This window comes from Pristis pectinata, chromosome 17, assembly GCF_009764475.1.
Source record: "Pristis pectinata isolate sPriPec2 chromosome 17, sPriPec2.1.pri, whole genome shotgun sequence".
NCBI classification, from domain to species: Eukaryota; Metazoa; Chordata; class Chondrichthyes; order Rhinopristiformes; family Pristidae; genus Pristis; species Pristis pectinata.
In genome coordinates this window covers 43,847,673-43,870,186 of record NC_067421.1, presented here as the reverse complement: position 1 = coordinate 43,870,186, position 22,514 = coordinate 43,847,673, and the positions used below count along the sequence as shown (strand labels likewise).

Below are 22,514 nucleotides of genomic sequence, written 5' to 3'. Positions count from 1 at the left end.
AGCATGATTCAGTGTTAAAAACTATTTTACTAATCACTACTTATGATAATGTTAGTATGTTAGAATTCAAAAATGTTAAACCTCGAACGTTAACCCCAAAACTAAACTCTTCGGGTGTGTTTGTGGCAAAGTCCAAAACTCCCAGTTCCGGACTGGTTCTTAAAGTTCAGTTCCGCAAGCCATAAGGTGAAACATGAGCAAGGGCTTCTTCAACAACCACCGTTGTCTGAAGATAAGACGTAGACGTAGAGAAACATAGAGAGAGTAAATACGAAATCCAAATGTTCCACGATGGAACCCCAGCGACACTTCAGTGTTTACTCGGTAGTGACTTCCTCACCCCGAAAAGCATCCGAATCGTGGTCGTCCACACACAAATACCTGTTTCCTTCTACAGGTCAGCAACAAAGTGAACTCCACCGGATTACTTCCAACTTCCATACATGGATTTCAGTGGCAAACACAGTTATTGTTTCTCATCCATCGATAGAGAAAACAAGCAGGCTGGTGTCTCTCTCCCTTCTCTCTCTCTCCTTCTTCTTACTTCTTCAACAACATCATTACGTCCTTTATCTTCTATTGACGTAAGCACGCCCCACACACACATACACACACACTCTCTATCTTAAAGGGACTTTCACTGAGTCCGTAACACTCTTAAACACCTCTAATATATCTGCCTCCACCACCACCCCTGGCAGTACATTCCAGGCATCCACCACTCTGTGTTTTAAAAAAACTTGCCCCACACACCTCCTGTGAACTTGCCTCCTCTCACCTGAGATGCATGTCCTCTAGTATTTAGACATTTCGACCTTGGGAAAATGTTACCAACTGTCTACTCTATGTATGGCTCATAATCCTATAAACTTCTATCAGGTCTCCCCTGCGCCTCTTCTATTCCAGAGAAAACAACCCTTAGTTTGTCCAATCTCTGCTCATAGCACATGCCCTCTAATCCAGGCAGCATCCTGGTAAACCTCTTCTGCACCCCCTCCGTAGCCTCCAAGTATTTTTCTGTAATGGGGTGAATAGAATGGAATGCAATACTCGAGATGCAGCCTAACCAGAGTTTTATAAAGCTGCAGCATAACTTTCTGACTCTTGAACTCAATGGCTTGACTAATAAAGGCAAGCACCCTATCGATTTATGTGGCCAATTTCAGGGAGCTATGGACTTGGACCCCAAACTAAGTATCCTCAACTGAAACGAGCAGTTTATAATGGCATGAAAGTGGGGTTGTCTAAGGTGGACAGTGTGGTATGCAGTCCTTACCATGTTCCAGCCATCACTCATGTTTTGCTGTCTTCACATATTTCTCTGAGCAGCCATGTGGTGTGTCAGGGTTCACTGCATAAGGGCAATCTGCTCCATCCAACATGGAGATGGATATATTTATTTTTAAATGTGAATTTTTTTTCAAGCCTTTGGGATTTTTCCATTAACATTTTGCCATTAATGCAGCTTTTAAAAATAAGTTAATTTGAATTCACTTCAATCGTGTGTTAATCTGTATGCTGGATAATTCTGGCATTTGATTTTCAGTCATATAGAAAGGTCCTTTACAGCATGATTTTAGGTAACAATGCGTTATGAGGCATGTTAACATCTGCAATTTATTGATACAAGCATGGAAGCAAGCATTTTGTTACAAGCTACTTGTAGGCAACTACAAACTAATTTTAAATTACATTTCATTAATTTTCCATTTGTCTTTGAACTTTGGCCAAATTTGATGAATTACCTGAAATGGAAATTAGATTACAAATATAAAAACTCCCTAACAGATATAGGTTTCATTGAATTATCTCTGGTGACAACGCCGTAAAGATACCATGTTCTGATTTTTCTACCACTGGCAGCTGTGCCTTCAGCTGCTGAGGCTCTATGCTGAGGAAATCCCTCCCTAAATCTCTTTCTACCTCTTCCTTCCTTTAAAATTCATTTTAAAATCAATTGCTTTGACAGAGCTTTTGACTGTGTGTCAACTTTCGTCATTGAAAGACAATATATAAATACTGGTGTTTGTTGGATAAGTAGTAGTATAAATGGGAGTGGATTACTGAATACAGCTTGGATAATCCTTCACATCTGGACTTTGAGATCCAGGGTTGTAACCATTAACAAAAATATAACTTATGTCCCCATCTGAGAAGTTAAATGGGCACCTCCTAATTGAGAATACAGATGAAACATTGAAGTAAATAATTATGCACTAATCAATATTATCTCATTCGTGGCTTCTCTGAATTGTTTCATTATTTCTATTGTTTAAAAACAGCCTTTTCCACCATCACGATCCATATCATTCTCCTGTAAAATCTCCTTCTACTGATGTGGCAAGACGGAAGTGGCTGACTCCAGGTTCTGATTATTCCATCTTCACAGGACGACCTTTGGAGAGTAGCTACAGTGTTTCTGGCAGTGGATTTGAGGAAACTCACTTGCAGCCCAGAAGGTCAGTCCAACATTTATCCCTTAGGAATGAATACAGAAAATTGCAGATCAGGTAACATCTTGGAGAGTAAAATAGAATTAATGTTTCTGTTCAGTGACCTCTCATTGAGGAAAAAAACAGTACTGGAATTGTGAGATGCTGAACATTAGAAACCGAGTGCTGGATATTTCCAGGATCTACTACGTTTTGCATTTCACAGTTCCAGCAGCTTTTCCTCCATCTGTTCTCATTCAGCTCTTTTTCCATTCCAACAGACTGATCAGCCACGATTAACTGGATGACACCAAAAAGCATTGGAGTCACCAGGACAATCTTGACCTCTACCCAATCACAGACATTCCCTTTGTTCTCTCCACTTCTTTCCTTTCTGTAGTTTAAAACACTCCTGCTTTCCCATGCTTATAGTTCTAATGAAAAGTCATCAACACAAGAATACACACGAGGGGCAACGATAGAAACATCTCAGCATCTACCTTGTCATGTGTCCTTAGGATTTTGTATGCATCAGTAGGGTCACTTCTCATTCTTTTGAGCTCCAAAGATTACAGATATATTTTTTAGCTGTTCATGATGGGACATCCCAGGAATTAGCCTAGTGAATTGCTTTTTGGACTACCCCCAAAATCACTGTATCCTTTCTTAAATAAGAGGACCAGAACTCTGCACAGTGCTTCATGTGCAGCCTCACCAACATCCTCTGCAATTGTAACAGTACTTCTCTACTTTCAAACTTTATCGACAAAGGCTACTAATTTCCCTTCTGAATTTCAAGTTGCACCAGGTGATTTCTTTGTGCTTCATGTACAAGGACACCTAGATCCCTCTTTACTCCTCTAATTTGCAGTCTCTGCCTTTTGATACCTTATTGAAGTACATGGCCTCACACTTTCCTAAACTCCTTCTTGCCATGTTTGGCCCATAGCCCTCTAAACCTCATCTATCCATGTACTTATCTAGATGGCTTTTAAATGTTGCTGAAAGGGCCCGCCTAAACCACTATTTCTGGCAGCTCATTCCAAATACACACCACCCTTTGCATGAAGAAGCTGCCCCTGATGTCCCTTTTAAATCTCTCCCCTCTGATCATAAACTCATGACCTCTTGATTTTAATCACTCCCTCCCTGAGACAAAGACTATGTGTTTTCACCCTGTCTATGCACCTTATGATCTTATATACCTCTATCAGGTCACCCCTCAAATCTCCTATGTTCCAGGGAATAAAGTCCTAGCCTACGCAGCCTGTCCTTGTAACTCCATACAATGTTACTGTATGTTTCGTTATATCTACCTAGGTGTAGCTCAGTTTGTTGAATTATTTAAACACAAACTAGTGAGACCACTGGATTTTTGTAAAAGTCCATCTAGTTCACTAATATCATTCAAGGGAAGAAATTTGGTGTCATGAAGTTATACAGCATGGAAACAGGCCCTTCAAGCCCAACTGGTCCATGCCTCCCAAAATCCCCATTTAAGCTAGTCCCATTTGCCGTGTTTGGCCCATATCCCTCTAAACCTTTCCTAACCATGTACCTGTCCAAGTATTTTCTTTAAAATGTTAATTTTCCTGCCTCAACCACTTCCTCTGGCAGCTCATTCCATATACTGACCATTCTCTGAATGAAAAAGTTGTCTCTCAGGTTTCTATCAGATCTCTCCCCTCTCACAAACCCATGCTCTCTAGTTCTTGATTCCTCTACCCGGGAAAAAAAGACTGTCTATGCCCCTCAATTTTATACACCTCTGTAAGGTCACCCCTCATTCTCCTATACTCCACTGGAAAAGTCCTGCTCAACCTCTCTCCATAACTCAGCCCCTCAGGTTCTGGCAACCTCCTTGTAAATCTCCGCTGCACTCTTTCCAGCGTATTAACATCTTTCCTATAGCAGGGTGACTAAAATTGAACACTATATTGTAAATGTGGCCTCAATGTCTTGTACACCTGCAACATAACATACCAACTTCTATACTCAGTTCTCTGACTGATGAAGGCCAGTGTGCCAAAAGCAGCCTTCACCACCCTGTCTACCTGCGACATCACTTTCAGGGAACCATGTACTTGTACTCCTAGGTCCTTCTGTTCTATAACACTCCCCAAGGCCCTGCCATTCACTGTGAAAGTCCTCCCCTCACTTGTCTTCCCAAAGTGCAACACCTCGCACATATCTGAATTAAACTCCATTTACCATTCCTCGGCTCACTTACCCAGCTGATCAAGATTCCTCTGTAACTATCCTGATAACCATCTTCACTGTCAGTGACATCACCTGTTTTGGTGTCATCTGCAGACTTACTAACCATGCCCTGTACATTCTCATCCAAATCATTGATATAGATGACGGATAGCAATGGGCCCAGCAACAATGAGCATGTACAAAGCATGAATAAGTTTGCAGATGACATTGGTGTCCTCACCTTTTCTGGCTTATTTGTGACTCCATTTCTGCCAATGTGGTTGACTCCTAAAAGTTTGCTCAGTTTAGAGGCAATGAGATAATGCAGCTTCAGTTGAAGGTGCATTACCAGAAGAATATCAAATTTCAAAAGTTGTTGTCTGGGATGCAGTGCTCCACCACAAGCCTTGTAAAAAGAAAAAGAGCAGCTCTGTGTGACTCATGATTAAATGTATTACATGAAGTCTTTGTATTTGTAGTATAGAAAGTTGGAGCTGATCTGAAGTGATGGGTATTTAAGGCCTATGCATGACTGAATTAGCTCTTAGAGACTTCTATTGCTCTTTCAGATCATGCTCCTGTGCTTTTATCTTTAAATCTTCCTGGATTCCCTTAAACAAACAGATTTTGGCGTTTTAATCTAACTTTGTTATCTGATAAAGACATTAAAATTTTTGGAGAAACAAATTATTGTTTTCTTCAAAGAAAATATGCCGGAAGAGACTTCCAGTCTTATTATATGGGATGCTTTTAAAGCCTTTATTAGAGGACAAATTATCTCTTATACGGCAAGCATTAAGAAAAAAGCTAACAGAGAGAGAGTTGATTTAGCTAATCAGTTGTAACTACCAGACTAAAAATATGCCTTGGATCCAGATCCTGCTTTATATAAATGGTGAGTTGAAATTAAAACTAAATATGATCTTCTTTTAACGTATCCAATTGAAAGTCAACTTTTAAAAGATAAAAGTCAATTTTATATTCATGGAGACAAAACAGGTAAATTACTGGCTAACCAATTAAAAACCTTTATTGCTAGACGGCAGATTAAAGAAATTTGCAAAGCTAATGGTGAGAGGACAACTGATCATTTAGAAATAAATGATACTTTTAGAGAATTTTATTCTAAACTTTATAGTTCTGATTTTCCTAAAGATGATACCATAACGAATAATTTTTTTGACCAATTAAACATACCTACACTCTCTGCTGATAACCGAAAACAGTTGGATCAATCTGTTGCTTATGAGGAAATTGCCAAGGTTGTACGTTCATTGCACTGTGGAAAGACTCTGGTTCCTGATGGATTTCCTGGAGAATTTTATAAGGCCTTTTCCTCTTTGCTTATACCTTATTTATGTTCTGTTTTTTTTGGACTCTTTTAAATTGGGTAGGTTACCACAATCTTTTCATGAAGCTTGCATTTCACTCATTCTTAAGAAAAATAAGAACCCAATGGAATCTTCTTCGTACAGACCAATTTCTTTACTTAACGTTGATGTTAAAATTTTATCTAAAGTTCTGCCTCGTAGATTGGAGAATATTTTACCATCAATTATATCCGATGATCAGACAGTTTTATTAAAAATCGTTACTCTCATTTTAATATTCGTTGCCTACTGAATATTATCTATTCTCCCTCTAAGGAAATATCGGAATGTGTGATATCTGTGGATGCTGAGAAGGGCCTTTGATCGGGTTGAATGGAATTACTTATTTAAAAACTTTAGAGAAATTTAACTTTGGGCCTGATTTCATTCAGTGGATTAAGTTACTTTATTTATCCCCCTCTGCTCGTGTTCTTACTAACTTTCAAAATTCTAAACCTTTTAAACTTCAACGCAGAACCAGACAGGGATGCCCTTTGAGCTCTTTGATCTGGCTTTAGAACATTTAGCTATTGCTTTTCGAGAATCTAGAGATATTGCTGGTATCTTTAGAAGAGGTATTACTCACAAAGTTTCACTCTATGCTGATGATTTATATTCTCTACTTTCCTGTTTTAGCCAGTTTTCAGGATATAAATTGAATTTACACAGGAGTGAACTTTTCCCTTTGAATAAGCTGATATCATTTGATATTAACCTTCCTTTCAAAATTGTAAGAAATCATTTTACCTATTTGGGCGTAACAATTACTAAAAACTATAAACACTTATTTAAAGAAAATTTTCTTACCTTACTGAATATGTGAAAAGGGTTTTATCAAATTGGTCACCCCTCTCTATATCATTGATTGGCCGAATTAATTCCATTAAAATGAATATTCTACCTAAATTTATATACCTATTTCAGGCCTTACCTGTTTTTATTTCTGTCCTTTTTTGATTCTCTTGATTCAATTATATCTTCTTATATGGAAAAACAAACATCCTAGATTAAATAAAACTCACCTTCAGAAAGTTTAAAAAGAATGGAGGTTTAGCCTTACCCAATTTTAGGTTCTATTACTGGGCAGTCAATATACGAAATCTTACGTTTTGGTTACTTTACATTAATCATGAGGCTTTTCCTGTATGGGTTTCTTTGGAAGCTAATTCTGTTAAAAAAAAATCTTCTATTATTTCTTTGCTTGGCTCTTCACTTCCTTTATCATTAAATAAACTAACTGATAATCTGGTAGTTAAATGTGCTTTGAGGATTTGGTTACAATTTAGAAAATATTTTGGCTTATTGAGATTTTCTTTGTCTAGTCCCATTTTTTTCTAATTGTTTTTTTAAACCTTCTATGACTGATGTAGTTTATAAAGAATGGGACAAATTGGGTATTACTTGTTTTCAGGACCTGTTTGTCGGAGGAAATCTTTCCTTGTTTGAACAATTGTCAACTAATTACAGTTTACCAAAAACTCATTTCTTTCGATATCTACAAATTAGAGACTTTCTCCAATTTCAATTACACACATTTCCCATGAGTCTTGATAAGAACTTACTAGCTGTAAGTTTTAATTTGAAGCCTTTTTATGATGGCTCAATATCTAATATTTATGGCAGGTTATTAAGAGTGAGTAAGGCTCCTTTAGATAAAATTAAAAATGCTTGGGAACAAGACTTGCAGATTTCAATTTCTGAGAAATCTTAGAATGAAATCTTTGAATTGGTCAATACTTCATCATTATGCGCCCGTCCCTCTCTCCTTCAATGTAAAGTGGTCCATAGAGCTCACTTGTCCAAAGACAAGCTATCTCGTTTTTATTCGGATATATCTCCTTATTGTGATATATGCAATAATGGAGAGGCTTCTTTAATCCACATGTTTATTTTCCAGCGACGAGAGCGGAGAGTGCCGGAAAATAACGAGCGAGGTTTTTTTTTCTCTTTCTAGCGTTCGGGACAGCGGCGAGTGACTGCGCAGGCGCGTGACGTCACTCGGAAGCGCGCGGGCGATTTAAAAGTCGGAGGTTCGCCTTCAGTTTTCTTTCCAGCGACGAGAGAGCGGAGAGTGCCGGAAAATAACGAGCGAGGTTTTTTTTTCTCTTTCTAGCGTTCGGGACAGCGGCGAGTGACTGCGCAGGCGCGTGACATCACTCGGAAGCGCGCGGGCGATTTAAAAAGCAGACGAGCATATCCAGCGGGCAGCGTCGGAGCGGGCAGCTGAGTGTGAGGGAGCAGAGTGGGTTAGGCTTTGGCTCAACGGGCTTCGGCGAGAGCGGGAAAGAGGCGAGATTATAGAGAGGGGGTAAGTTATTAGTTTAGTTTAGTTGTTGAGCTCAGTGATATTCAGCAGTATGCATCTGGGATTAGTGTTGTGTTTGGAGTGTCAGATGTGGGGCCCCTGGGAGACGACCAGACTCCCTGATAACTACATCTGCGCAAAGTGCACCGAGATGCGGCTCCTCAAGGAACGGATTGAGAGTCTGGAGCAGCAGCTGGATGACCTTCGGTTGGTTAGGGAGAGCGAGCAGGAGATAGACAGGAGTTATAAAGAATATGTAGACAGCACCTCAGTGGCGGTCCCCGTCAAAAACCGATATCTCATTTTAGATTCGGTTGGAGAGGATGACTTCATAGAGGAAGACCTCAGCAGCCAGGACCTTGGCACCGTGTCTGGTACTGTGGTCCAGCAGAGGAAGCGAAATGCAGTGGTTATTGGGGATTCGATAGTAAGGGGTACGGATAGCAGATTCTGCGATACCGACAATGAGTCTCGGATGGTGTGTTGCCTCCCTGGTGCCAGGGTACGGGATATCACGGACCGTGTCAAGAATATTCTGAGAGGGGAGGGTGAGCAGCCAGAAGTCTTGGTACATGTAGGTACCAATGATGTAGGTAGAAAAAGAGAAGAGGTCCTGAAGGAGGAATACAAGGCATTAGGGAGAAGGTTGAGAAGTAGGATCTCAGGACTACTACCCATGCCACGTGTCAATGATAGGAAGAATAGAAAGCTTTGGCAGTTAAATGCGTGGCTGAGTGACTGGTGCAAGGGGCAGGGCTTCAGATTCTTGGATACCTGGGACCTTTTTTGGGGGAGGCAAGACCTATTTGCTAAGGATGGGTTGCACCTAAACTCCAAAGGGTCCAATATCCTGGCGGGAATGTTTAATTTAGTTGTAGGGGAGGGTTTAAACTGATCTGGCAGGGGGATGGTAACCAGGATGCTAGGTTACAAGATGCTAAGGTGAGGGAGGAAGTGTATAGAAACGAATCCATTGAGGATGGCAAGAAGGACAGGCAGGTGATAAGTCAGGATAATTTACTGAATAATAGAAGTACAACAAATCAGGATGTTAGGATACAGAATGTTAGGATCGGGGATGAGGATGTTAGGATACCGAATGATAGGATAGGGGATGAGGTCTACAGGAACATGTCTAAGATAGTAGGTAGCGAAGATAGTAAGAAGGATGGACAGGTAGAAAGTCAGGATAATCTGCTGAACAATAGAAGTACAATAAAATCAATAGCAGATACCAGTCTAAACGTACTATATTTAAATGCACGTAGCATCAGGAATAAAGTAGATGACCGAGTGGCACAACTACAGGTTAATAAATATGACATCGTTGCAATCACTGAGTCGTGGCTTCATGATGGATGTGATTGGGAACTGAATGTCAAGGGGTACACAGTGTATAGGAAGGACAGGCGGGTAGGCAGAGGGGGAGGTGTGGCCATGATGGTTAGTAGTGATATAAAATCAATAGAAAGGAAGGACATTAGGTCAGAGGAAGTGGAATCCTTATGCGTGGAGCTAAGAAATAGCAAGGGTAAAAGGACAATAGTAGCAGTCATATATAGGCCCCCTAACAGCAGTCAGGAAGTGGACCATAAGTTGCAGATTGAGATAGAAAAAGCGTGCCAGAGTGACAATGTGAAGATAATTATGGGGGATTTTAACATGAAGGTGGACTGGGAAATCCAGCAAGGCGGTAGAACTCAGGAGAGTGAGTTTGTGGAATGTCTAAGGGATGTTTTTCTGGAGCAACTTATTGAGGAGCCCACCAGGGGATTGGCTGTTTTGGATTGGGTGCTGTGTAGTGAACCCGACGTGATTAGGGAACTAAAGGTAAAGGAACCACTGGGAACAAGTGATCACAATATGATTGAGTTTAGTTTCAAGTTTGAGAAGGAGAAGCTGATAACTGGTGTATCGATATTTCAGTGGAATAAGGGAAATTACAAAGGTATGAGAGAAGAGTTGGCCCAAATTGATTGGAGGAGTAAGTTAGCTGGAGGGACGGCGGAGGAGAAATGGAAGAAATTTCTACAGGAAATAAGGAAAATGCAGGATAGATATATTCCAAGAAAAAAGAAGGTTTTGAATGGAAAAAAGGCACAGATGTGGATAACGAGGGAGGTGAAGAATAAAATAAAAGCAAAAGGGGTGGCGTACAAAGTAGCAAAAATTAGTGGGAAAACAGAAGATTGGAAAGTTTTTAAAAATCTGCAAAGAGAAACTAAGAAGGTCATGAGGAAAGCAAAGATGAGTTATGAAAGGAAGCTGGCGGACAACATTCGGAAGGATTCTAAGAGCTTTTTTAAATACATAAGGAATAAAAGAGAGACACAGGTTGACATAGGACCAATTGATAACGGTGCAGGAGGTATTATAATGGACGATAGTGAGATGGCAAGGGAATTGAATGAATATTTTGCATCGGTCTTCACCATGGAGGACATAAGCAATGTGCCGGTTAGTCAGGAGTCTCACGAATTGGAACTGAGTTCAGTTGAGATTAATAGGGAGAAGGTGCTAGGAAAACTAAAGGGGCTTAAGACTGATAAGTCTCCCGGACCAGATGAGGTGCATCCCCGGGTTCTGAAGGAGGTGGCTGTAGAGATAGCGGAGGCATTGGCGATTATTTTCCAGGAATCGATAGATTCTGGCATGGTTCTGGAGGACTGGAGGGTAGCGAATGTAGTTCCGTTGTATAAGAAAGGTGGGAGGCAGCACAAAGGAAATTACAGACCTATTAGTCTGATGTCAGTGGTGGGAAAATTATTGGAATCTATCCTCAAGGAGGAGGTTACCGAATACCTAGAGGCGCAAGGCAAGATTGGACCTAGTCAACATGGTTTTGTGAAGGGGAGGTCCTGTCTGACCAACCTATTGGAGTTTTTTGAAGAAATCACAGGTAGAGTGGATAAGGGAGAGGCGGTAGACATTGTGTATTTAGACTTTCAAAAGGCCTTCGATAAGGTGCCTCACAAGAAACTGATTAATAAGATGAGAGGTCATGGAATTATGGGTAGGATAGCAGAATGGGTGGAGCATTGGCTGGTTGGCAGGAAGCAAAGGGGGGAAATAAAAGGATCTCGTTCTGGTTGGTTACCGGTTACTAGTGGTGTGCCGCAGGGGTCGATGTTGGGGCCGCTCCTTTTTACCTTGTACATCAATGATTTGGATGATGGAATAAATGGTTGTGTGGCTAAGTTTGCGGATGACACCAAGATAAGTGGAGGAGTAGGGAGCATAGAGGAAATAGAAAGGATGCAGAGGGACCTAGACAGTTTAGGAGAATGGGCAAGGAAATGGCAGATGAGATTCAATGTTGAGAAATGTGCAGTTGTACACTTTGGAAGCAGAAATAAGCGGGTAGATTATTATCTAGAAGGAGAGAAGATTGAAAGTACGGTAGTACAAAGGGACTTGGGGGTACTCGTACAAGATACCTTAAAAGTTAACCACCGGGTTGGATCGGTGGTTAAGAAAGCGAATGCTACGTTGGCATTCATCTCGAGAGGTATAGTGTATAAAAGTAAGGAAGTGTTGATGAGGCTCTACGGGGCACTAGTGAGGCCTCATTTGGAATACTGTGCGCAGTTTTGGGCCCCGCATCTTAGGAAGGATGTGCTGACGTTGGAGAGGGTTCAGAGGAGATTTACGAGAATGATTCCGGGAATGAAAGGGCTTACGTATGATGAGCGTTTGTTGGCTCTTGGACTGTACTCACTGGAGTACAGAAGGATGAGAGGGGACCTCGTAGCGACATTTAAAATGTTGACAGGAAAGGATAGAGTAGATGTGGCTAGGCTGTTTCCCTTGGTGGGCGTGTCCAGGACCAGAGGGCACAATCTTAGAATTAGAGGGTACAGTTTCAAGACAGAGATGAGGAGAAATTTCTTTACCCAGAGGGTGGTGAAATTGTGGAACTCCTTGCCACGCACAGCAGTGGAGGCCAGATCAGTGGGGGTGTTCAAGGAGGAGATAGACAGATATCTAAATAGTCAGGGTATCAAGGGATATGGGGATAAGGCTGGAAAATGGGATTAGAATAGTTTTTTTTTCCCACCCCATTTCTTTTTCCCTTTTCCTTGGAGCAGACTCGATGGGCCGAATGGCCTGCTTCTGCTCCCTTGTCTTGTGATCTTGTGATGTTTTGGACATGTCCGAGTCTTAAAAAATACTGGATAGGGGTGTTTAAAACTTTTTCTGTGCTTTTTAAAATAAATTTTAAACCTAATCCTTTGACTGCATTATTTGGGATTGTTGGAGAAAAAGATATAACTTTGGAGATTTCTGATCTACACACTTTGGCCTTTATTTCTCTTATAGCCAGGAGGGCTGTGTTGCTTAAATGGAAGGAAGTTACTCCGCCTACTCATGTTCGATGGTTACAGGATGTTATGTCATTCTTAAATTTAGAGAAGATCCATTGTTCAATTTCTGATTCTAACTTAGGCTTTCAAACGTTGTGGGGACCTTTTCTGAACTATTTTCAAAACCTTTGATCTGGTGGTTAAAGTACAGATATTGGCTGATATCATTATGTGTTAAGGGTTTTTCCTTGTCCTTTTTTTGTTACCAAACAGCTTCAGTCTTGGTAGTGGGTTTAGATTTTTTTTATAATAACAAATAAATTGGAATATTTTTATTAATTAATTATCATTTTTGATTACTAATATAGAGTATTGTGATTTCAAGTAGGATTTAACACAATGTATTTAGTAGTATTTTATCTTTTTGATTCATGTATTCTGTATTTTCTTTGCGGAATTAATAAAAATATTGTAAAAGAAAGGAAGAAAAAGAGACTCTTCTAATGTGCTTGGTGTTTGTTAATGTTAACGAGCCTCTTTGATACCAAAATTTAATTCTAACAAGTATGAGCTCATTTTTTTAGGTTTTAATTATATGTTTTACATAGAACATAAAACAGTACAGCGCAGGCTGACCACAATGCCAAATTAAACTAAACGTATCTGACTGCATGATCCATGTCTCTGCATTCCCTGCATGTTCACGTGCCTGTCTAAATGCTTCTTAAATGCCACTATTGTGTCTGCTTCCACCACCACCACCTGTGGCGGCATGTTCTAGGTACTACCACTCTCTGTCAAAATACAAGATCCCGCACATCTCCATTAAACTTTACCCCTCAGCTTAAAGCTATGCCCTCTAGTATCTGACATTTCTACCCTGGGAAAAAGACACTGATTATCTACCCTATCCAAGTCTGTCGTAATTGTATCTGGTCTCCCCTGACCCTCTGCTTCAGAGAAAACAATCCAAGTTTGTCCAGCCTCTCCTTATAGCTAATACACTCCAATCCAGGTAGCATCCTGGTGAATTGCTTCTGCACTTCTCAAAAGCCTCCACGTCCTTCCTGTAATAGGATGAGCAGAACTGCACGCAATACTCCAAATGTGGCCTGACCAAATTTTATACAACTACATCATGATTTCCTGACTTTTATACTTAATGACCTGTCTGATGAAGGCAAGCATGCCATATGCCCTATCTACTTGTGTTGCCACTTTCAGGGAGCTATGAAGTTGAACCCCAATATCCCTCTGTCCATCAATGCTCGTAAGGGTCCTGTTTTTTACTGTAAATTTTCCCCTTGCATTTGAGTGCAACACCTCACACTTGACCAGATTAAACTCCATCTGCCATTTGAAAGGAATGGACAAGATCATAACACATTTAGATATAATTAGAAAGAAGCTGTTCCCATTAATAGATGGTTCAAGCACTAGGTGACACAAATTTAGATTGATGGGGAATGACATGGTGATATGAAGAATGAATATCTTTTCTCTCCCCGTAGAGGGTGGATATCATCTGAAATTTCCTGCTTGCAAGTGCTGTGGAAAGAAAGTAGATCAGGGCTTTCAAAAGGAAATTGGATAGGCATTTGAAGAAAGTAATTTGCAGGGCTATGGTTAACAAGTGACCAAGCCATAAGCAAGTTGTATGGTGCATTAAGGGAAATGGATTAAATCTCGTGTCTGCTGGCCATATAACCTGATCCAAGTGTGAGTTAATTGAAAAGCAACAAATTGAATGTAAAGTGTTATTCTAAACTAGCTGAATTCCTGTGACATTGCATATGAGAACTGAGATAAATAACTTCGAGAAGGCGGATAAGGGAATAGCTAATTACACCTGTATGTGTGGGTATAATTTAGTCCACATTTCATAATCATATTTTGTATTTGCATTATAAATTTCTTTCCATGATTATAGGGCAAACAGTCTATGCAAGCTTAACGATATAATTGCATCCTCATATACAGATTTTAATGTGTAAAAATAAGAACTATGCTTCTAGCTTGGTTGGTTAACACTTGTTCTTAATTGTGAAACAACCAACTCTGGTGAGGCTGTTTCCCAGGGAGATTTCACTCTTGGTATAAATATTACACTAATCATTATTGCAGTCATTTAGACCAAAGATCTGTTTTATACTTGCTCATGACATGCAGACGTACATTGTGTTGCTAACATTTATTGCCCTCCCCTAATTGCCACTGAATTGTTAGAGGCAACAACATTTGGTGGGCATAGTCATAAAACAGACCGGCTGGGTAAGGATGGCAGATCTCCTTCTCTGAAGGACAGCTGTAAACCAGGTTGCTGTTTCTAGATTTTCCTTTACTTTTATTTGCAATCTTACTTATTTTAAATATCTAAATAAAAATCTACACATTTAATTATTTACTGCACAAAATTTACATTCTTGGCGGAGGGGAGGGGGGGTGTGGGGCAGAATTCAAATTCACTTATCTGGATCAGAATTTGCTTGCAATAACTTGGTCAGTAATACTACCAAAAATATGTGAGTTGTGTTATGGAGTCACAGATGATATATGGTCCTTTTTCTTTTGTTGTTTTGCCCAGATACCATTCTCCACCAGAGAAAGATCACACATGCAGTCAGCAAGATTCTTCAAATGGCTTGGAGGAGCCAAATCCTCCCATTCTGAGAGCATTGAAACAACTTGATGCCAGAAAAGTTTCTGAAAACTGGGGAGTACAAGCACCATTACATGATGTTTCTGGAGCAGGAGATGGTACAAGTAAGGCCCAGTTTGTTCTGCTCATCTTGCCATACTTTCTTTGCTGTTTAGCAAACTTCATTTGAATTAAAATCTAAATTCACTTAATTTTTTTTGTTTAATTACTGGTTCTCTTGGTGTCATATAACTGCAAATTATTACAATGAATATCAAATATCCCATCATTGAGAGAAATGTTTTTAATTTCAAGTGAACCTTTGGACCACTTCTATTGTAATAAAACAAAATTTTTGAAACTTAAATATTCCCTTGGTATTTTGTAAAGAATGGGAGTATGGCATTAAAAGACAGTGAATGGAATTCACCACTAAGGAAGATTACACTGACGTAGTTTCAGCAAAGGAAGACGTTGTTGAGATCCTGGTTGACTTAAAATTGATAAAGAGATCCTGTTTGAAGGGCTAGCTGCCAAATCTCCTGTGCTGGATATGATTCATCCTAATTTGCTGAGGGAAGTAGACAAAGGAATTGCAGAGGCCCTGGCGGTAATCTTCCAATTATCTGCAGAATTATAGGTAGTGTCTGAGGACTGGAAATTGCAAATATTACTCTTATTTTTAAAAAAAAAGTTGTAAGGATGAATTAAGTAATAACATTTAATGGTGTTACCATCACTGAATGCCTCACTATTGATGTTCAGGGGGTTATCAATGACTAGAAGCTGAACCAGAGCTATATACATAATGTAGCTACAAGAGCAGGTCAGAAGCTAGGAATCCTGTGGCAAGTAATTCACCTGCTAACTCCAAAACCTGTCCACCATCTATGGTACAAGTCAGGATTGTGATGGAATGCTCTCCACTTGTCTCGGTGAGTGCAGCTTCAACAGCACTCAAGAAGTTCCACGCCATACAGCACACAGCAGCCCATTTGATAGGCACACCATTTACACCCAGTCACCCACTCCACCACCCACACACAGTAGCAGCAGTGTGAACTATCTACAGGATGCACTGCAGCAACTCACCAAGACTCCTCAGAGAGCACCTTCCAAACCCACCACCTCTGCCAGCTAGGAGGACAAGGGCAGCAAAAGCATGGGGAACACTGGCCCTAGAAGTTGCCCTCCAAGCTGCATACCATCCTGACTTGGAAATATATCCTCATTCTGTTGCTGGGTCAAAATCCTGGAATTCCCTCTAACAGTGTTGTGGGTATACCCACGTCTCAAGGACTGCAGTGGTTCAAGAGTCCAGCTCAACACCTTAGGGATTGGTGAACACGGAAAATTAAATGCTGGCTCAGCCTGAGAGGTCCACATTCTTTGAATGAATGAAAACAAAGGCCAGTTAGTTTAATCTTGGTTGTGAGAAAAGCAATAGAAAAAGTAGCTAGGAACTGAATTAGCAGTTGCTTAGGTAAGTGTTTATTGATTGGGGGAAATAAAACAGCATAGGATAGAGTTTTTTGATGAAGTAACAGTTGATAAGGGAAATGCAGTTGATGTAGTATATACAGACATCTTAAAGGCATTGGTTAAGATGCCACATAATAGGCCTGTCGACAAGATTGAAGGCCGTGGAATGCAAAGGGCTCTGAACCAAAACAAAATTCCAGAAGCGTTCAGCGGGTCAGACCATGTGACTTCAAAACATCTGAAGGATGATGTCAGTTAACAGAATTTGCAATCTAGATATGCTAGAAAACTGCCTGAAATTGGGAATGCAAATCTGACAGCATGCCTTGACATTTTGTCTACTTATCACAGCAACAGAGATTACAGTGTTAAGGGGGTTAAAAATGAGAGGTCATAAATAAAGGATCAAATGATGGAGATTTTAAAGTGAGCAGCAGCAACTCCCTCATACAGAACCGAGGTTTAGTGGTTGAGGCAGAAAGAATGAAAATTAAGTTGAATCAGGAAATGAAGGAACATGGGTTGAGGGGACATGGGAACAAATAGGTAAATATGATTAGTATTACTTGTCTGGAAAGAGAACACTAATGTGGACTAGATGGGCTGAATGTCCACTTGCCATGTTGTGACTTACTTGTTTTCTGCATAGAAGATATTTATATAGAACTTAACCATACCGCCTAGAGTAACTACTCATTGTGTTTCTTCCCTCCTGAAAGCCTCTTACTTATGCTGAAAGTAAGACCATAAGATAATAAGACAGAGGAGCAGAATTAAACCATTATGTCTGTCTGCCATTCGATCATGGCTGATTTATTTTTCCCTCTCAACCCCATTTTCCTGCCTTCTCCCTGTAACCTTTGACACCCTGACTAATCAAGAACCTATCAACCCCCGCTTTAAATATACCCAATGACTTGGCCTCCACAGCCATCTGTGGCAATGAATTCCATGAATTCATTACCCTCTGGCTAAAGAAATTCCTCCTCATCTGTTCTAAAGGAACGTCCTTCTGTTCTGAGGCTGTGCCCTCTGATCCTAGACTCTCCCATTACTGGAAACATTCTCTCCATGTCCACTCTATCCAGGCCTTTCAATATTTGGTAGGTTTCAATGTGATCCCCCCCTCATCCTTCTAAACTCCAGCGAATACAGGGCCAGAGCCATCAAATGCTCCTCGTACATTAAGCCCTTCATTTCTGGGATCAATCTCGCAAGCCTCCTCTGGACCCTCTCCAATGCCAGCACATCCTTCCTTAGGTATGGGGCCCAAAACTGCTCATAATATTCCAAATGTGGTATCACCAATGCCTTATAAAGCCTCAGCATTACATCCTTGCTTTTACACTCTAGTCCTCTTGAAATGAATGCTAACATTGCATTTGCCTTCCTTACTACCGACTCAACCTGCAAGAACATAAGAACACAAGAAATAGAAGCAGGATTAGACTGGAAAGGATCCACGAGCTTTCCATTCAGTAAGATCATGGCTGACCCTGTGACTCATGTTAACTTTTGTGCCAAATTCTCTGATTCCTTCAGTTCAAAAATCTATCCATCTTGGCCTTGAACATACTCAAAGATTGAGCATCACAGCAAACTGAAATACAGAATTCTAAAGATCTGTAACTCTGTTTAAAGAACTGTCTTCCAATCTCAGTTTTAAAAGGCAGATCATTCCTCCTGAGTCTATGTGCCAGAGTTCTAGATTCTCCAGCTGGGCCTAGTGTGAAGGTTGAGCCACTGGATAAGCAGCCAGAAATCTTGACCATTGATCCAGAGGCATGAGTTTGAACTCCCAACAAGACAAACCATATTATTCTTGTGATGCTATTTTGTAAGTCCCTGTTACTACTACCTTAAAAATACATTCTAACAGCAACAGATATAAACTAATTGGTTTTGTATTCACTAATTTTCTCTTTTGCCCTTAAACAAATTAAGTTTCATTTGCTGTCTTCCAGTTTGTTGAGACTGTTCCAGAAGCTGAGAAAATCCTAGACCCAAGGGATTCAGGCTACCAAGACCAGGGGATTTGCCTGGCTTTATTCCCTTTATTTCTCAGGACACTTAAGTGGTGGTTTGTTACTATCATTCAACTCTCATTTCCCTTCCATTTCTGCTGCATTTAATATGTCTTCTGCAGTAAAGATAGATTAAAAAGAAATAGCTATAACTCCTGTAACATTACCTCCTGGGTCTCCATACATGCCTGACCCAGGCTATGCTTAAACTAAGTGTGACTGCTTCCTGGATCAACTCTACAGGTAACACTCATTGATCCTTTGTAATTTTGCAGTTTGGATACCAGCTGAACAAATCTCGAGTCGAAATATCTTGAAATGCTGACACTGGCTGTAAATATTGTTGCTGGGGTTCCAAATGGACTTTACAAACTATTAGTCTAGAGAAAGAGGTCAGCTGTAGAAGCATGACTGGGATAACCTTCTGGACCAGTGACCAACTCTCTCACCCTTTTGGTCTGTGTGGTTCAATTTCATGTCGGTCATTGTGGAAGTTGTAAAATTTGCTCCAGAATTGAAATTTTTGATAAAAGTGTCAATGTCAGTTATCTGTTTGTTTAAGAAGAAATCTTGAAACGCACACAGACCTTGGGATTTGTGGACTCCAGCTGCAGTAGAGGCCAATCAATGGACTCGTATAAGGATCGAACTAGATCAAAAGGCAACAGTTCTCCCTCAGGCCAAAGATCATCATCTGTACCCCCTTCAAGTAGGAAGTCAACACCCACTTCTACTCCGAGTAAGAATAGTTCTGTAACCCTTTGGATGGGGTTAACTATTTGTTTATTGACCATCTCGTCTAGTTAAATAGTTTCTCCATGTGTATTAATCTCTTGTTATTTTTTCTGTCTTGGCTTCTATGACTTATGACAACAAGTAAAAATCAAGGTTAATTGTTTCTCGTAAAACCTTTTATGTTCATTTCTATCCTTGTTTCCACTTACTTCTAAATATTGTACCTCCTGCTTAACAGCTCTGTTATCATCATATAATTATTTGCATCGTGGTAAATAAAATAGATTGATCTTGACTTCAACCAAAATAGGTTAGAAATCTGAAAGAGACCAGATATGATTCAAGATAGGGTCTTACCGGGGCTCTATAACATTGGAGCAAAATGTCTCCACTCTTGTATTCAAATCCTCTTTCAGTTAAGGCCAATGAACCGCTTGTCTCTGAATGATTTGTTGAGCATGCATGATCACTTTCATGGACACCCAGGCCCCCCTGAACAATGCTTTTCAATTTCTTGCTATTTAAAAAAAATCTCTGCCTTTCTGTTTTCATACCAAAGTGGATGATATATTTTTTCACATTATACCATATTTGCCATGTCCTTACCCATTCACTTATCCTGTCTGTATCCCTTTGAAGACTATCTACGTTCTCCTCGCAGCCCACAATGCTGTCTTGCTATTTATCATCAGCAAAGGTTGAGTATATTACAGTTGATCCCCACACTCAATCCAGACTGTGAACAGATGTAGCACCCCACTAGAAACCATAGAAAACGACAGCACAGAACAGGCCATTCGGCCCTTCTAGTCTGTGCCGAAACATTATTCTGCTAGTCCCATTTACCTGCCCCCATCCCATACCCCTCCAGCCTCTCTCGTCCATGTATCTATCCAATTTACTCTAAAAGTTAAGAGCGAGCCCGCATTACACGTATCAGATGGCAGCCCGTTCCACACTCCCCACCACTCTCTGAGTGAAGAAGTTCCCTCTAATGTTCCCCTAAACCTTTCCCCTTTCACCCTAAAGCCATGTCCTCTCGTACTTATCTCTCCTAATCTAGGTGGAAAGAGCCTACTTGTATTAATTCTGTCTATGCCCCTCATCATTTTGTAAACCTCTATCATATCTCCCCTCATTCTTCTCTGCTCCAAGGAATAAAGTCCTATCATGCTCAACTTTCCCTGTAACTCAACTCCTGAGGACCCAGCAACATTCTAGTAAATCTCCTCTGCACTCTTTCATCTTACTGACATCCTTCCTGTAGTTCGCGACGACCAAACTGCACACATATTCTAAAATTTGGTCTCACCAATGACTTATACAACCTCACCAAAACATTCCAAACTCCTATACTCAATACTTTGATTTATAAATGCCAGGATGCCAAAAAGCCTTGTTTACAACCCTGTCTACCTGTGACTCTACTTTCAGGGAATTATGTATCCGAACTACCAGATCCCTTTGTTCCTCCGCACTCCTCAGTGCCCTACCAAATTACTGTGTATGTCCTCCCTTGATTTGTCCTTCCAAAATGCAACACCTCACACTTGTTTGCATTAATTCCATCTGCCATTTTCTGGACCATTTTTCCATTTGGTCCAGATCCTCTGCAAGCTTTGAAAGCCTTCCTCGCTGTCCACTACACCTCCAATCTTAGTGTCATCTGCAACTTACTAATCCAATTTACCAACATTATCTTCTAGATCATTGATATAGACACAAACAAACGATGGCCCTAACACAGATCCCTGCGGCACACACTAGTCCACAGGCCTCCAATCTGAGAAACAACCATGCACAAACCACTCTCTGTCTTCTCCCACTCGGCAATTCGATGGAAATTTTACAGCCTTTCCATGGATACCCATTGACTGAACCTTCTGAACTATCTCCCATGTGGGACCTTGACAAGGCCGTACTAAAGTCCATGTAGACAACATCCACAGCCTTATCTTCATCTACTTTCTTAGTGACCTCCTCAAAAAAAGTCCACAAGATTCGTTAAACATGATCTACCACGCACAAAAGCCACGCTGACTATCCTTAATCACACCCTGGCTGTCCAAATCTTATATCTCCTATCTCTCAGAAACACCTTCCACTACTGATGTCAGGCTCACTGGCCTGTAATTACCTGGTTTTACTCTTCGAGCCTTTCTTAAACAAATGGAACAATATGAGCTATCCTCTAGTCCTCTGGCACCACACCGAGGCGAAGGACATTTTAAATATATCTGCCAGGGCCCCTGCAAATTTCTACACTGAGTCTCTCTCAAGGTCCGAGAAATATCTTTCAGGGGCCCTGGGGTTTACCTACCTTTATTCGCTGTAAGCATCAAGTACCTCTCCTTTTTAATCTCTAATATGTTCCATGACACTAGTGTTTGTTTCCTTCCTTCCATATCCACGATGCCATTTCCTGAGTAAATACTGATGCAAAAAATTGTTTAAGACCTCCCCCATTTCCTGAGGCTCCACACATATACACCACTCTGATCTTCTAGAGGACCAATTCTGTCTCTTACTATCCTTTTGCTCTTAATATATCTGTAGAAACCCTTTTGGGTTTACCTCACATTATCTGCCAAAGCAGCTCATGTCTTTTTGCTTCCTGATTTCCTTTTCAGGTATTTCTTATATTTCCTATACTCTTCAAGTACCTCATCCATTCCTAGTTGCCTATACCTGCTATACACCTCTCTTTTTTCTTAACCAGCTCACCATATCCCTTGAAAGCCAAAGGTTCCCTATGCTTGTTACCTTTGCCTTTAATCCTGACAGGAACATACAAACTCTGCACTCTCAAAAATTTCGCCTTTGAAGGCTTTCCATTTACTGAGCACATCTTGCCAGAAATTAACTTATCCCAATCCACCCTATCTAGATCCTTTCTCATTTCCACAAAATTGGCCTTTCTCCATTTAGAACTCCACTTGAGGACTAGACCTATCCTTATCCATAATTATCTTGAAACTAATTGCTTTATGGTCACTGGACCCAAGAATGCTCACCTACACAATAC

The 22,514-nt window shown here is 40.5% G+C and overlaps 1 protein-coding gene across 4 annotated transcripts in view; it reads left to right on the top strand.

Annotated features, from left to right (window-relative positions):
• LOC127579563 (M-phase phosphoprotein 9-like) overlaps positions 1-22,514 on the top strand; it is a 111,403-nt gene that overhangs the window by 75,118 nt on the left and 13,771 nt on the right. For 3 of the 4 annotated variants that reach the window (XM_052032426.1, XM_052032427.1, XM_052032430.1), the window contains exons 14-16: positions 2,283-2,459; positions 15,195-15,373; positions 19,317-19,493. In XM_052032426.1, the coding sequence (XP_051888386.1) occupies positions 2,283-2,459; positions 15,195-15,373; positions 19,317-19,493 (533 nt within the window). The remainder of the gene's footprint in view (positions 1-2,282; positions 2,460-15,194; positions 15,374-19,316; positions 19,494-22,514) is intronic. The other variant, XM_052032428.1, reaches the window with a different exon arrangement.